The sequence below is a fragment of the Colobus angolensis genome, unplaced genomic scaffold, assembly GCF_000951035.1.
Source record: "Colobus angolensis palliatus isolate OR3802 unplaced genomic scaffold, Cang.pa_1.0 Scaffold80, whole genome shotgun sequence".
NCBI classification, from domain to species: domain Eukaryota; kingdom Metazoa; phylum Chordata; class Mammalia; order Primates; family Cercopithecidae; genus Colobus; species Colobus angolensis.
Window position 1 is genome coordinate 1,142,252 of NW_012121821.1, and position 13,716 is coordinate 1,155,967.

General features: G+C 42.5%; 1 protein-coding gene across 3 annotated transcripts in view; it reads right to left on the reverse strand.

Annotated features, from left to right (window-relative positions):
• Positions 1 to 235: 235 nt before the first annotated feature.
• Positions 236 to 13,716, reverse strand: part of GNS (glucosamine (N-acetyl)-6-sulfatase) — a 45,579-nt gene continuing 32,098 nt past the window's right edge. For all 3 annotated transcript variants that reach the window (XM_011929231.1, XM_011929232.1, XM_011929230.1), the window contains 4 exons: positions 9,725 to 9,832; positions 8,314 to 8,424; positions 6,721 to 6,881; positions 236 to 3,660 (listed from right to left, as the gene is read on the reverse strand). In XM_011929231.1, coding sequence (XP_011784621.1) covers positions 3,582 to 3,660; positions 6,721 to 6,881; positions 8,314 to 8,424; positions 9,725 to 9,832 — 459 coding nt within the window. In that variant the 3' untranslated portion in view covers positions 236 to 3,581. The remainder of the gene's footprint in view (positions 3,661 to 6,720; positions 6,882 to 8,313; positions 8,425 to 9,724; positions 9,833 to 13,716) is intronic.

The window sequence follows — 13,716 nt, forward strand, 5'->3', positions numbered from 1 at the left end:
CTTTTTCTCCAAAGCTGTAAATACACAAAGATTTATCAGGAAATATTTTCTACATGGTACTTCATTCAGGGGTTATCAATCAGTAGGGGCCACGTATGTAAGAGCTATACAGATAGAGACTATAGGATCTGACTAGAAAGCCCATTTCCAGTACTAGGTGAGTGATTAAAACAAACTGCATCAGAAGAAAGCATCTTGTGAAAATTACTATTTGTGAACTAAAACAAAGGACACATTCCCACTAGAACAGAAATAAATTTTAATTCATTGAAAAGTGCAGCAGTGAACAGGGTCCTTTTAAAGGGCACTTTCTAAGTAAGTCAAATGACTGAAATGACACAGAGCAAGGGCAGAATAGGAACAGAGGATGCAAACACAGGAAGTTACAAAATTCAGTGGGAACTAAGTGGTGATAAAACTCAAGAACCTAACTCTACCCATCTAATTCCATTGGTGGATCAGCTGAAATAACTTTTGCTTTCTTTAATATGAATCCTGGGACAACTTTCCTTTAAAAAAGCACTAAACCTTAGTTTAGACACTTAATAAGTTTAAGAACACTTCTCACAGAATAAGGTAAAACTTCCATGGCTATCATGACTATTTTGTACAAGAGCCCTAGTGTTGTCAATTACAATGTGTTTGCGGGCCGGGCACAGTGGCTCACACCTGTAGTCCCAGCATTTTGGGAGGTCGAGGCGGGTGAATCCCCTGAGGTCAGGAGGTCAATCAGCCTGGCCAACATGGTGAAACCCAGTATCTACTAAAGTTACAAAAATCAGCCAGGCATGGTGGCGGGCACCTATAATCTCAGCTACTTGGGACGCTGAGGCAGGAGAATTGCTGGAACCCAGGAGGCGGAAATTGCAGTGAGGCGAGATCATGCCATTGCACTCCAGCCCGAGTGACAACAGCGAGACTTCATCTCAAAAAAAAAAAAAAGAGTGTTTGCAACAGCACCGTTTGTCAAATCCAAAGATGCTCAAAAGGTGTTCCCTACTTTGCGTGAGAGGGAGAGCTTTGTAACAGGAAATCGTATAAGGCAAACTCTCTATTCATTCCTAAGGCCTCTGTTCATTCCTAATGTTTATATGGTTCTCTATTCTGAAGGGCACCAATATGGACTTCACCTTCTTAACATGGAAAATCAAAATCTAAATGAATACAATTAAAAGGAGGAGGCAAGCTTCTCGCAGTGGGTCCCTAAAACATTATGAAAACATCAGTGCATTGTGTAGTCTGTTACGCTATCAACTCAGGTCTCTTTATGGAAGATTTTAGCACAGATTCAGAATGGAGCCAGTCCAAGAAAAAAAGTAGAATTGAAAGCTACTTGAAGGTTAGACAGGAAATATACCAAAAAGAGAAGAGCGTAGAGACAGGGCTGCACCACACCCCACCAGGCAAGCACACCCATTGAACTGAGCGTGAGTGGTGTGGCAGAGGTGCTGTCAGCAGCTGACTATGTCACTCTTATGAGTTCTGCTCTTAGAAACCAGCATAAAACTGAATAATCTGCAAATAACCAGCAAAAAACTGAATGACATCACAGTCCAAGACCTGGTAAGAGTTGGTTTCTTTTTATTTGGAAATAACTATAGTCAACTTTCATTAATGTGGAAGTTGACTGATAATGTTAAGAATCAAAGTGAAAAAGAAAGCCGATACCCATATTCAACAATGTAGTTTGCTTTTAGTTACAATATTTTTTGCATTTCCTCTTCTAAAACATTCACAGCAGAGGTGTCCATTTCACTTGCCTATTTCACCTCTAGATACCACCTCAGTTGCTGGGATCATGTGAGGTAAAGGAATAAAGCCAATGGCTATTAGCCCAATATGACTATCTGCAATTCTGATAGAAAGCTACTTTCAGCCATGTCTTACAACGTGCTTAAAGCTGGATAGAAGACTTTAAATATAGCTAAAATCGCTTATTGCCTGAGTTGAACAAGTTATAAACCACAGCTCTTCCTCCTCCCCTGCTGTCTCACCACCAATTAGCCTTCTTGTGAAGAAAACATTAGAAATGGAACTGGTTTTTGAGTCAAGAAACATAAAAATTTAGGTGTTCTCGACCAAGCGTGGTGGCTCATGCCTGTAATCCCAGCACTCTGGGAGGCCAAGGTGGGTGGATCACAAGGTCGGGAGTTCAAGACCAGCCTGGCCAACGTGGTGAAACTCCATCTCTACTAAAAATACAAAAAATTAGCCAGGCATAGTGGTGCGTGCCTATAATCCCAGCTACTCAGGAGGCTGAGGCAGAATTGCTTGAACCCAGGAGGCAAAGGTTGCAGTGAGCTGAGATCATGCCATTGCACTCCAGCCTGGGTGACATAGCAAGACTCTGTCACGCCCCGCCAAAAATAAAAAAATTTACATATTCTCAACAGTGAAGAAACCTGAATAGATTTGATTTTGACAGGGGGAATACTGATAATTAACAATACTCCAAAACTCAGGAAGAACCCATCTAAAAGGGGAGAAGGTAGGGTAAAGTAGTTGATACTTTGCACCAACTGTAAGAAAATTTTCCATCTTGAAACAAATGAAGAGAAAGGCAGAAAAGTGCAGATTAGAGCCAACGACTTCATGCATGGAACTGAAATTCAAGCTCCCTGCTGGACAGGCACTTCCTTCCTTTATCCCCGGTACAGTCCTTCCACCTGTCTGTTCAAGAGCCCTGTCTTCAGAACACCCTATAGGAGACAACCCTCACCAACTCTTGGCAGTTCTTCTCTGCTGATGTTTCTAAGCCACTTTATTTTCAGATCTCAGAGGGGAGTCTCAAGAGAAGGGACCTTGCTCAATCCTTCCAGGGTTAACCGGCACTCCCTGTGGTTGGCAGCCATTGGAAAGTAGCTGGCTATCACCTTCAAGAGCTATCTGGAATTGGCCTTTATCACAAGCTTACTGCTCTATTTCAGTGCAGCACCAGCCTAGAATTCCCAAAAACATGAACAGAGCTTGGGTGACATGTTTTGAATTTGCAACCTTACCACACTGTGATGAACATCATAAAAAAATGTACCTCTACTTCTCTATCACAATGGTACTTGTTCTTACTCGGATGATTCAGCTCTGATGGTTACTCTTCAAGCCATGTGATGTTAGTATTTTTGATAGTGAAGTGCTCAATCTGAAATGCTACACAGGTCCTTTGATTTTAGGTCAAGCTTATATATCAAAAGGTGTATCTGTGTGTGTGTGTGTGTGTGTGTCCTCAAGTACTGCCATTTATCTGAATGGATTTACAAATTCAGACTTTAACCACATGAGGAATAATCAAGAACTGTGGCCCCAGGACAAAAAGAATATGGTGAGAACAAAGACCTCAGGAGTGTCCTTATCAGCTGAAGGAAGAGACCAGAGACAGCCACTCCTGACACATGGGCAGAGTTCACAGTTTAACACATTGCACGAGGAAGTCAGCCGACTGGGCTGCTTTTTCAAACAGGACTTAAAGCCAGTCCAGAAACTCTTCCAGGTGTGGTCTTGAAGACTAGCTACAGACACCTACTACAATCACTTCATCAGAAAGAGGCGTGCAGGGATCCATCTGCAGAGGCTGTGTGAGGTTGCTACAGAAGATGTTTGGAAAATCTTCGAGTCCTGACACTGCCGCGATTGCTGAACATGAGGCGGGGGTCAAACCTGTATCTGGGGAGGAAAAACCAAATGTAACATTAGCTCTCGCTAGTTTCTCACCCAGAATATTATTCAGTGGAAAGGATAGCACGAATTGGTGTAAAAGAAACAACTCACCAGAAGGGACTCTAGTGAGAAAGTCTATGGTACAAAACATGAGCCCTCGACAGTTCCGAACATTTACATCACCAGTCAGCACACACAAAGTCACACAGTGCAAGTCAAGAGGAGAAAAACAAGTAGGTTAATCCTGAAAGGTGTCAGAAGGCAGCAAGATTTGAGATGTTTTTCTTTTGAGGGAGTAGGGGTGGATCAATTGTTGCATTATTATAGTGCTTGTGTTCAAGTCACCCTTATTTTATTTAATAATGGTTCCAAACCACAAGAGTAGTGGTGCTGCCAATTCAGAAATGCCAAAGAGAAGCCATAAAGTGATTCCCTTAAGTGAAAAAGTGAATGCTCTTGACTTAATAAGGAAAGAAAAAATCGTACAGTGAGACTGCTAAGACCTACAGCAGAGTCACCATAAGCATGAGTCATTTTTGGTGGGAGGGCTGTCAGGGGGACAGAGTCACAGTCTGTCGCCCAGGCTGGAGTGCAGTGGCACAGTCTTAGCTCACTGCAACCTCCACCTCTCAGGCTCAAGTGATTCTCCCGCCTTAGCCTCCTGAGTAGCTAGGAACATAGGCATGGCCACACCTGGCTAATTTTTGTGTTGTTTTTTTTCTGTAGAGACAGTTTCACCATGTTGCCCAGGCTGGTCTAGAACTCCTGGGCTCATGTGATCTGCATGCCTTGGTCTCCCAAAGTGCTGGGATTACAAATGTGAGCCACTGCGCCCAGCCAAGAATGAATCTTCTATCTGTGAAATCATGAAGAAGGAAAAAAGAATTCTAGTTTTGCTGCCACACCTTAAACTGCAAAAGTTAGGGCCACGGTGCATGACAAAAGCTTAGTTAAGATGGAAAAGGCATAAAATTTGATGGTAGAAGACACGAATGGAAACATCTTCAGACTGATGGCAACTGGGCCTGGCACTATCCTTGCGGCTTCATGCAGCCACTGTGGGTTCTGGAGTAGATCCTCTGTGGATAAGGGGGAGACTACTGCATTTTAGAACAGCAATTGACCAATATTTTTTGTAAAGGGCTAGATAATACATATTTTAGGGTATGGGAGCCATACAGTCTCTGTCCCAAACATTCTCCTTTGCTGCTGAAGCACACAAGCAGCCAAAACCAGGTAAAAGAATGTGTGAGGCTGTGTTCCAGCAGGTGGGGCTAGATTGGGCTCACAACATCTGATGACCCCATCTTGGAGGACTCAACAGGCCTAAATGTTTGATAGGAAAGGAATAATCAGGGCTAAGGTATTTAAAACAGAAAATCAGGTTAAGTTTAAGTCGTCCAGGCTAACATCAGCAAAGCCAGCATCTAGAACTTTAGTTATAAACTTCTAAAATGGGAGGAAGACAATTTGTTGCAGTTAAAAACCAAACAAAACTTGCTCAGGAAATAATGTATTCACTTCCTTATAGGGTGACCCTTGGGCAAATCACAACTGCAAGCTCAATTTCCGCATTTGAAATTTACTTTTTGAGCTCTAAGGGCTGTATGGACATTCTATGAATTCTAACACTTAGAGCCAGATGTTCAGAAGAAACAGACAGCTGGCTGCATCTACCTTACACTGGCCAACCAGCCAGGCAGGTCCATGTCCTAGCAGTGGCGTGGTCAGGGACTGTTTGGCCACACATCATAATCCAAGAGGTCCAGTTCCATTTAGTCAGATGCTGGCTTTAAGTTCACAGAGTCAGCCAGAGAGTATATGGTTAAAAAGCATTAACTGCTATTGACATCTAACTTAATTTGGTTTAAAAGAACATTCTGAGCTAAGTAACTGTTGGAAATGGCAAAGTCAGCACATGTAAACTGGAAGTCTTGTGCTTTTCTTTTCAGGACTGGACTTCCTATTTCAGGTAACTAGTACCAAGCTAGGATCTATATCACTAACTTAGAGGAAAGACCAAAGCGGGGTGGTCAAAATCCATGACCATTCTTATTGTATTAATGGGATTATTCATATAAAAACAGTTATTTCGTTTGAGTGATATAAAATAATGATAAGTATTATCTCCTTATATTGTTATCTGGTTTTAGTTTACTGGTATCCCTGCCACTTTGGCATTATATACATTATTTAAAAGCAAACAATGAATAGTCTATCATCAAGTTTTTCTACTCATTCACATTCATTTGTCTCTAATTTGGACTAAAGATAAAATTTAGTACAAAGATGGCTAAAAAATTAAATGATAACTTTCCATCAACTTAGGACATCATTCTTCCCTCTCCTACAGTCTGAAGGTAAGAACTAAAATATTCCTTTCCCAGGGAAAGTTTGATTTTTAAACTTCATGATCTTCAAGCAAAAGGTAAATAACAAGCTTCCTGCCACCAGCAGCTCCATGCATGGTGTACTGACACCCAGTGTTACTGCTGAAAAGTTACTAAGAAGGACAGTGTGGGGAACAAATCTGACTTAACAGGTGATAGCTAAACATCCTTTATACCTCCATATCGTGCAGTGGGCTTATATATTTCAACACCTGAGTTTACACCTTCTATTTTCATTGTGTGTTTAATATCTTAAATTCACCAGCAAACATTCAAGTTTCTGTAGTAGGGGTTTCTGAGAAATGAAATGAAGGCATATACTCTCGGAAGCTCTAGGGAACAGGGCAGCAGTGGGTCGCAGCTTACTTAAAGAAGCCCCAAGTGTCACCAGTGCAATCAAGTAGTACCATGACAATAATCACAGCAGGAAAAGAAGAGCCCCATGTTTGGTGGGGAGCAGGGTTGTACCTCTGGCTAAAGCACCAACTGGCAGTGGAGAACAAAAATTTCAAAAGCTTATTTTCCCAGCACAACAGGCTGGTGCACTAAGAACACAGTATTCCCTCCAAAGCAGAAGAATCATCATCTCACAGCAAAAAGGGCTCCCTTTGCCTTCAAGAACAGCATGACTACTAGAAAAAACTTGGCCAAGTAAATGAAGAGAAAGGAAACTTACCTGGGGTCAAAAACCCCTGGAGTGCGACAGGTCGGCCCAGAACAGGACTGTAACATCATTAACCGATAGTTCATCTTTCCTAAAAGCTCTGGGTCTATGCTTTTAGCAATGTTAGTGATTTGGTCTGGGTCTGCAGTCAGATTATAGACTTCTACAAACACCTAGAGGACACGAAAGGATGGAGGAAAGAAAAGAGCAAGGGTTAGCTGTGAAGAAATACTCTTAATGTGATTTATTTCTAAATGGGAAGGGAGGAGGTAGATAAAAAAAATCAAGGCCCTGGAGACTCTCAATCTGGTCTCGAGAGCCTCAAAGAGCTCACTGCTTCCTTGAGATGAGGGAGCATCTGTTCTGGGGGTTGAGTTGCTTCAGGTCTCCAGCCACACAGCCTGTGCCTTCAGGCAGAGGCAAGAAGGGGTATGGGGAAGAAATGCATTATCTTCTGTAATTAAAACAGAACAGAAGGCAGGAGCTTCCAATGGCAAGGTCTCAGAAACAAGACTTGGCAATAAAGTTACTAAAGCAAGAGCGAACATTTAAAGGTGATTTTTGCCCTAGAATTGTGAAGTTCAAATGAGAATGGATATGAAAGTACTCTTGCCTGTGTTATACAAATGTTAAGTTTTCCTATTTTAAAAAGTAGTTGTGGATATACTGGGGAAGGACACAGTACTAATTATTATTTCTAAAATAAGACAGGTCTAACGCAGTACTTTTCCCTCTATAATCTGTATGCTGTTCTCCAAATTGGAGTCAAATGTTAGGCTAGAAAGATGGTAGGTAATTTTGCCTATAATGGCTTCAGGTAGCTGCCCTCACACTATCACTTATAAAGTAGTGATCGAACTGATAAACATCATGGGGGAGCAGGGAACAGGAACTGAGTTTGAGGGAAGCTCTCTTGCTTGTCCAAAGTGCTTATCAGCTGCAAATGGAGTGGAGAATGAGTCCATTTCTGAGAAACACAGATGGGCATCTGTTCCAGATGGTCAGATAAGGGTTGCCAGATGGGGCAGGTAAGCATATGCTGATAAACAGTAAGAAACCACAAGGGACTAGAGTCCATAGGATCCTTCAGATAAATCCACACCAGACTGTGTTGGCCAAAAACCACCTTCTTCCATGGATGGCCTCCTGGGCCTCTGACCCCTACTCTAATCTACTGGAGCAGCAGTGGATTATGCTGTGGTGGGAACAGGAGTTTCTGAATACACCAGGTGCTGGTAAGCTTTCTAGGAAAGGCTCCAACTGAAGTGAAGTTGGCTTCACTTGAAAGTGAAAGTTCTTTCACCCCAAACTACCAGGGAAGCTAACAAAGCATTTATCATTCTGAAAACATGAACTGTGCATTTAAAGTGTGTATTTGGGTGGTGGTAGGAGTGGAGAGAACTCCATTCAGAAAGATTAGTTAGAGAAGTGAGACATGGCCTTACAACGGAAGGAAACCTAAAGTGAAGCACAGAAGCACACATAAGAAACACAACCTCTTCCCTAGGGAGCAGCCTTGGAATTGCTATCTTATGCCACCAAGTCCAGCCAACAAAGCACCAGCAAGAAAGCAGTGGGGGAAGTGCAGGCAGAAGTCCCTCTTACCTCCTGGTCATCAAACTCGCAATACTGCAAATTCCACAACGCTGACATTGTCCTCACACAGGCATAGGTATTGTTATAAGCATCTTCACATACACAGTCTGGGAAACATTGCTGTAGGGATATTTCAAAATTTAAATGAAGACAGTTGTTTCATAGTAACAAATACCTAGTCGCCTAGAAGGGCAATCAGCTTGGCTCATGCCAGACATGCAATTTGACAGCAATTAGAAAACCTTCCATGGAGAAGCCAGTAACTCAAAAATAGATGTGAGGCTTTGTTCCTTTGGCTAACTTGATCAAGGTATATGGGTTGTTCCATTTGTAGACTGTTGCCATCCTTGTCTGCTAAACTCTTGACAAGAATTACTTATAATGGGCACCTGTAAAATGTATGGGTTGGCAAGGAGAAGAAATCAACTCAAGTGACTTTTTTTTTTTTTTTTCTGAGATAAGAGTCTCGCTCCCATCGTGCAGGCTGAAGTGCAATGGTGCGATCTCGGCTCACTGCAACTTCTACCTCCTGGGTTCAAGCGATTCTCCTGCCTCAGCCTCCTGAGTAGCACAGGCATGCACCACTACATCTGGCTAATTTTTGTATTTGTAGTAGAGATGGGGTTTTGGCATGTTGGCCAGGCTGGTCTCGAACTCCTGACCTCAGATAATCCACCTGCCTTGGCCTCCCAAAGTGCTAGGATTACCAGGCATGATCCACAGCACCCAGCCCAAATGACTCATTTCTAAGAGCTACTAGGAACTATCACCCTAAAAAGTTGGAGGAGAAGGCTAAAATGAGTTTTGTGGAATCATTTGCAGGTAAGTTATTTATGAGTGTTTTTATCACCAAGTACAACTGAAATCTAACTTCCGTCTACCATATGATCTGTTATTGCACTTTTGGTTGGTTCATTACACTGTAACACTTTGGTGTTAGAAGAATCAATCAACTCCAAATGGAAGCCGATTTTTCCCTTCTCCAAAGTGAGGCCAACATGGCTGTTTCCCTTTTTGTGACCTGGCTGGCTGCCGCCAATGTGAGGCACTCATAATGGCATGGTTACAGGCAGGAACTACATCTCTCTACTTCATGCCTCAGTAACATCCCTAATTAAAAAAACTGGTAATGTTATTGGGAGGGATAGAAAAACAGCGAAGAGGAATTGATAAGAACATGGGTGGATACATGCACTTGCTACATAAATTGGAAGAATTAACAGTGCACATTCTGATGACAGGTCGGCAGCATCATTTCCAAGATCACTGGATTTACCTTTGTCCATCTACTAACCACTCACAGTCAGTGAGAAACGAAAAGGACTCAGATGAAAGGTTTCAATACTTGACACATGGAAACCAGCACCTTGCCACGTTGTCAGTGAGAAATCTGTCTAAGTCGATTCAAGCTATTACTCACAGATACGCCAGGACTCAGGGAAGGGCATGTTGGGTCAGTGACGTTACGGCCTTCTCCTTGGTATTCCACCAGGACATCTGATCGCCAGGTCAAGTTACTGGCACCTCTCTAGATAAAAGAGCAAGTGGAGTTTCTGTCAGGCACATAGATTATGATAAAGATCACAAAGTAACTGACTTCTAAAGGGGACTTGGGAGTCAAAAGTAATTGGACTGTTCATTCAGTAACTGAAGGGAATGACTAAAACAGATGCACATGAAAGCTACTGAGCAGCATGTTTGGTACTTAAGGGCCTTTCCAAGTGATGGTCAAATGCTTTGAAAATTTAATAGTTCCTTTCCAAGGCTACTTCCATGAATCAGGTCAGCAATGGAACCTGACAAGGTAACTAAGCAAGAATCAAAGTTACAGTGCAAGTTGCTGAAAGTCCAGACTAGAATAAATAATACTGTCATATGCTCTATGTAAGAACTGTTTTAAGCTCAGACTAAGGAACTTATAACCTGATAGAAACAAGGACAATAAAGAAATATTCCGCAGACTTGTGTGCAAAGGACTGTAACAGGTTCAAAGCACCTCTTGATGGTCAAAATGAAGGTATAGTACATTAACTCACTCTTCAATGTACATTCATGGTGTGGAAGGAAAGAAGTGGGCAGCATTTGAAAGGAGCAAGTTTAAGACACAAATGGTGAAAGGAGAAAGAATCTAGGAATAGGAGCAAGTTTTAGATTCAAAGAACATGAATATAGGTTGAACACAGACCACTTAGATGTGTGGCTTCCTGAAACCCAGGTTTCAGACGAGGAAGCAGTGCACAGTGAGGGTGGAGAGGCAGGCTGGTACCACACAGGAAAAGGCCCTGAACATCATGCTGCCCAGGCTTGTCCTAGAAACAATAGGAGGTTTTTGAGCAGGGAGGTAACACAATCAAGGCAGTGATTTAGAAAAGTAAGCTTAGTGGCAGAATCTAGAGACAGAATGGAGATATGCAAAGACAGGAAGACCAGGTTAGAAGCTGCTCTTAAAATGGTCAAAGTCTGGTTGGCAGCTTGGTGAAATGCAGAATTTCAGGTCCTACTCTAGCTCTAACAAGCCAAAGCCTGCATTTTAGTAAGACCTCTTGGTGATTTCCATGCAGAGTAAAAATCTGAGAAGCACTGTTCTAAAAAAGTGGTCCTTAAAGTGTGGTTCCCAGGACAAGCAGCATCACCGGGAAACTTGTTACAAATGCAAATTCTTAGTTCCTAACATAGGTAGACAGCAACCTGGGTTTCAGCAAGTCCCACAGGCAATTCTAGGGAATGCCTGTTTGAGAATCACTGCTCTAAAGAATGCTAAACATGGGTCAGTACAGTGGGGAATGGGTAACAGCTTGTGCAAGGCCTTGAATGCCGCAGCCACCTGAAAAGGGGGAGTTAGAGATAGGAATTATTTCCTAACTTACTGTTCTACAATGAAACTTGAACAATCCTGTGCGGCTCAGGATCTCAGAAATGACTCGCTGGAGACTTAAAAAGCTCAGGATGGCTGGGCGCGGAGGCTCACGCCTATAATCCCAGCACTTTGTGAGGCCAAGGTGGGCGGATCACCTGAGGTCAGGAGTTCAAGACTAACCTGGCCAAATGGTGAAACACCGTCTCTACTAAAAAATACCAAAAAACTAGCTGGGCATGGTGGTGTACACCTGTGGTCCCAGCTACTTGGGAGGCTGAGGCAGGATAATTGCTTGAACCCAGGCGGCACAGGTTGTGGTGAGCTGAGATCGCACCACTGTACCCCAGCCTAGGCAACAGAGCAAGACTGTCTTGGAAAATGAAAAAGAAAAAAAAAAAAAAAGCTCATGCTGCCAAACCTGAGCCATGGAAGCTGGAAGGTGGAACTGAGTGAACTGTCAGAATTGAGTGAACTTCAAAATCCCACCCTTGAATGTCAAAGCGTCCAGGGGAGTCTGAGAAGCCTAAATCAGTGGTTCCTGAACTTTGCTGCGTATTAAAAATCACCAGGGAAACTTGAAAAATCCCAAGGGATTCTATCTCATGCCAATTAAATCAGAATCTCTAAGGGTGAGGCCCAGGCATTAGTATTTTAGTTTCCGAGTGATTCTGATGTCTGACCAAGTCTGAGACTCACGGTCTGTAGGGGTTGTTAAACTTTTTTTGTAAAAGGCCACAGAGTAAATACTTAGGCTCCTGGCTATACAGTTTCTGTCACATCTACTCAGGTAGCAGGGAAGCAGCCATCAACCATACATAAATGAATGAGTGTGGCTGTGTTCTGATATAACTTTATTTACAGAAACCAGGGTGGGCTAGATTTGGCCCACAGGTTGTAGTCTGCCAACTGCTAGTCCAGCAGAACTTGCTGGCTGACACGTTCTCGATCTCTGCTGTTCAATATGATGGCTACTGAGCACATGATGTGCGGCTAGTGCAACCAAAGAACTGAATTTCATTTTTAATTTAAATAAGTAGCCACACATGGCTAATTAACTGTTCTACAACATCAGTATTTCATCGGAATAACCTCCAAAAACAAAACATGAACAAGGAAAAGAACCAAGTCTTAAGTGGCACTTCGAGAACTGTGCAGAGAAATTATACACAGCATAATGATTTTTACCCCTAGAGTGAATCAGTGTTTTTTTCTAATTAGAAATAAACTTAATAAGGTACAAAGTATAAGACTTGTACGAAAAATTAAAAGATGTAAAATTTCCTCTAACTGATCTATAGCTTAAATGCAGTTCCAACCAAAAGCCAACGTTTTTCAGGTAATCTGAAAAGCTGATACTGAAGTTTATGTGGAAGATAGGGGCTAGGATCCCCATGAGAACAATAAGCAGAGAGGTATGCCTATGCAAATGGAGATTTAGTTACACAGCTTTATAAGACAAAATGATATTGGCACAGGGATAGATAGATCCATGGAGCAAAAAAGACAACTGAGTATCTATACAGCAAAAAAAAAAAAGAGAGAGAAACTGAATCTCTCACTCATACCTTATAAGAAAAGAAATTTTAGATACATCAAGGACTTGGATGTAAGAGGCAGAGCTACAAAAGTTTCAGAGGAAAATATAGGAGAATAGCTTTCTGGCTTCGAAGTTTAGAAGCATCTTTATAAATATACAAAGGACACTAAACATTAAAAGAAACAATACATACATTCAATTCCTGGAGTGCAGTGGTGCGATCTCTGCTCACTACAACCTCCACCTCCTTGGCTCAAACAGTCCTGCTACCTCAGCCTTCTGAGTAGTTGGGACTACAGATGCACACCATCATGCCTGGCTAATTTTCTGCATTTTTTGTTGAGACTGGGTCTTGCCATGTTGCCCAGGCTGGTCTTGAACTCCTGGACTCAAGAGATCAGCCTGCCTTGGCCTCCCAAATTGTTGGGATTACAGGCGTGAGCCATTGCACCTGGCTCCCATATCTTAATATATGGAAAAGACAAGTCATAAAAGGAGACTATGATACACAAAAATGCAGAGGCATTTCTCAAGGGAAGAAACACAAAAAGGCACAAATGAAAAGTGATTCCCTGATCAGTAACACAATTAAAAAAACAACAACAACAAAAAAAACGGACAAAGGATCCAAATATGAACACATCTCCAAAGAAGATATACAAATGGCTGACAAACGCCGGGCGCTGTGGCACACGCCTGTAATCCCAGCACTCTGGGAGGCCAAGGTGGGCGGATCACGAGGTCAGGAGATCGAGACCATCCTGGCTAACATGGTGAAACCCCATCTCTACTAAAAATACAAAAAGAATTAGCCGGGCGTTGTGGCGGGCACCTGTGGTCCCAGCTACTTGGGGGGCTGAGGCAGGAGAATGGCGTGAACCCGGGAGGCGGAGCTTGCAGTGAGCCGAGATGGCGCCACTGCACTCCCACCTGGGCGACAGAGTGAGACTGTCTGCCAAAAAAAAAAAAAAACAAATGGCTGACAGGCACATGATGAAATGCTAACCATCAATAGTCA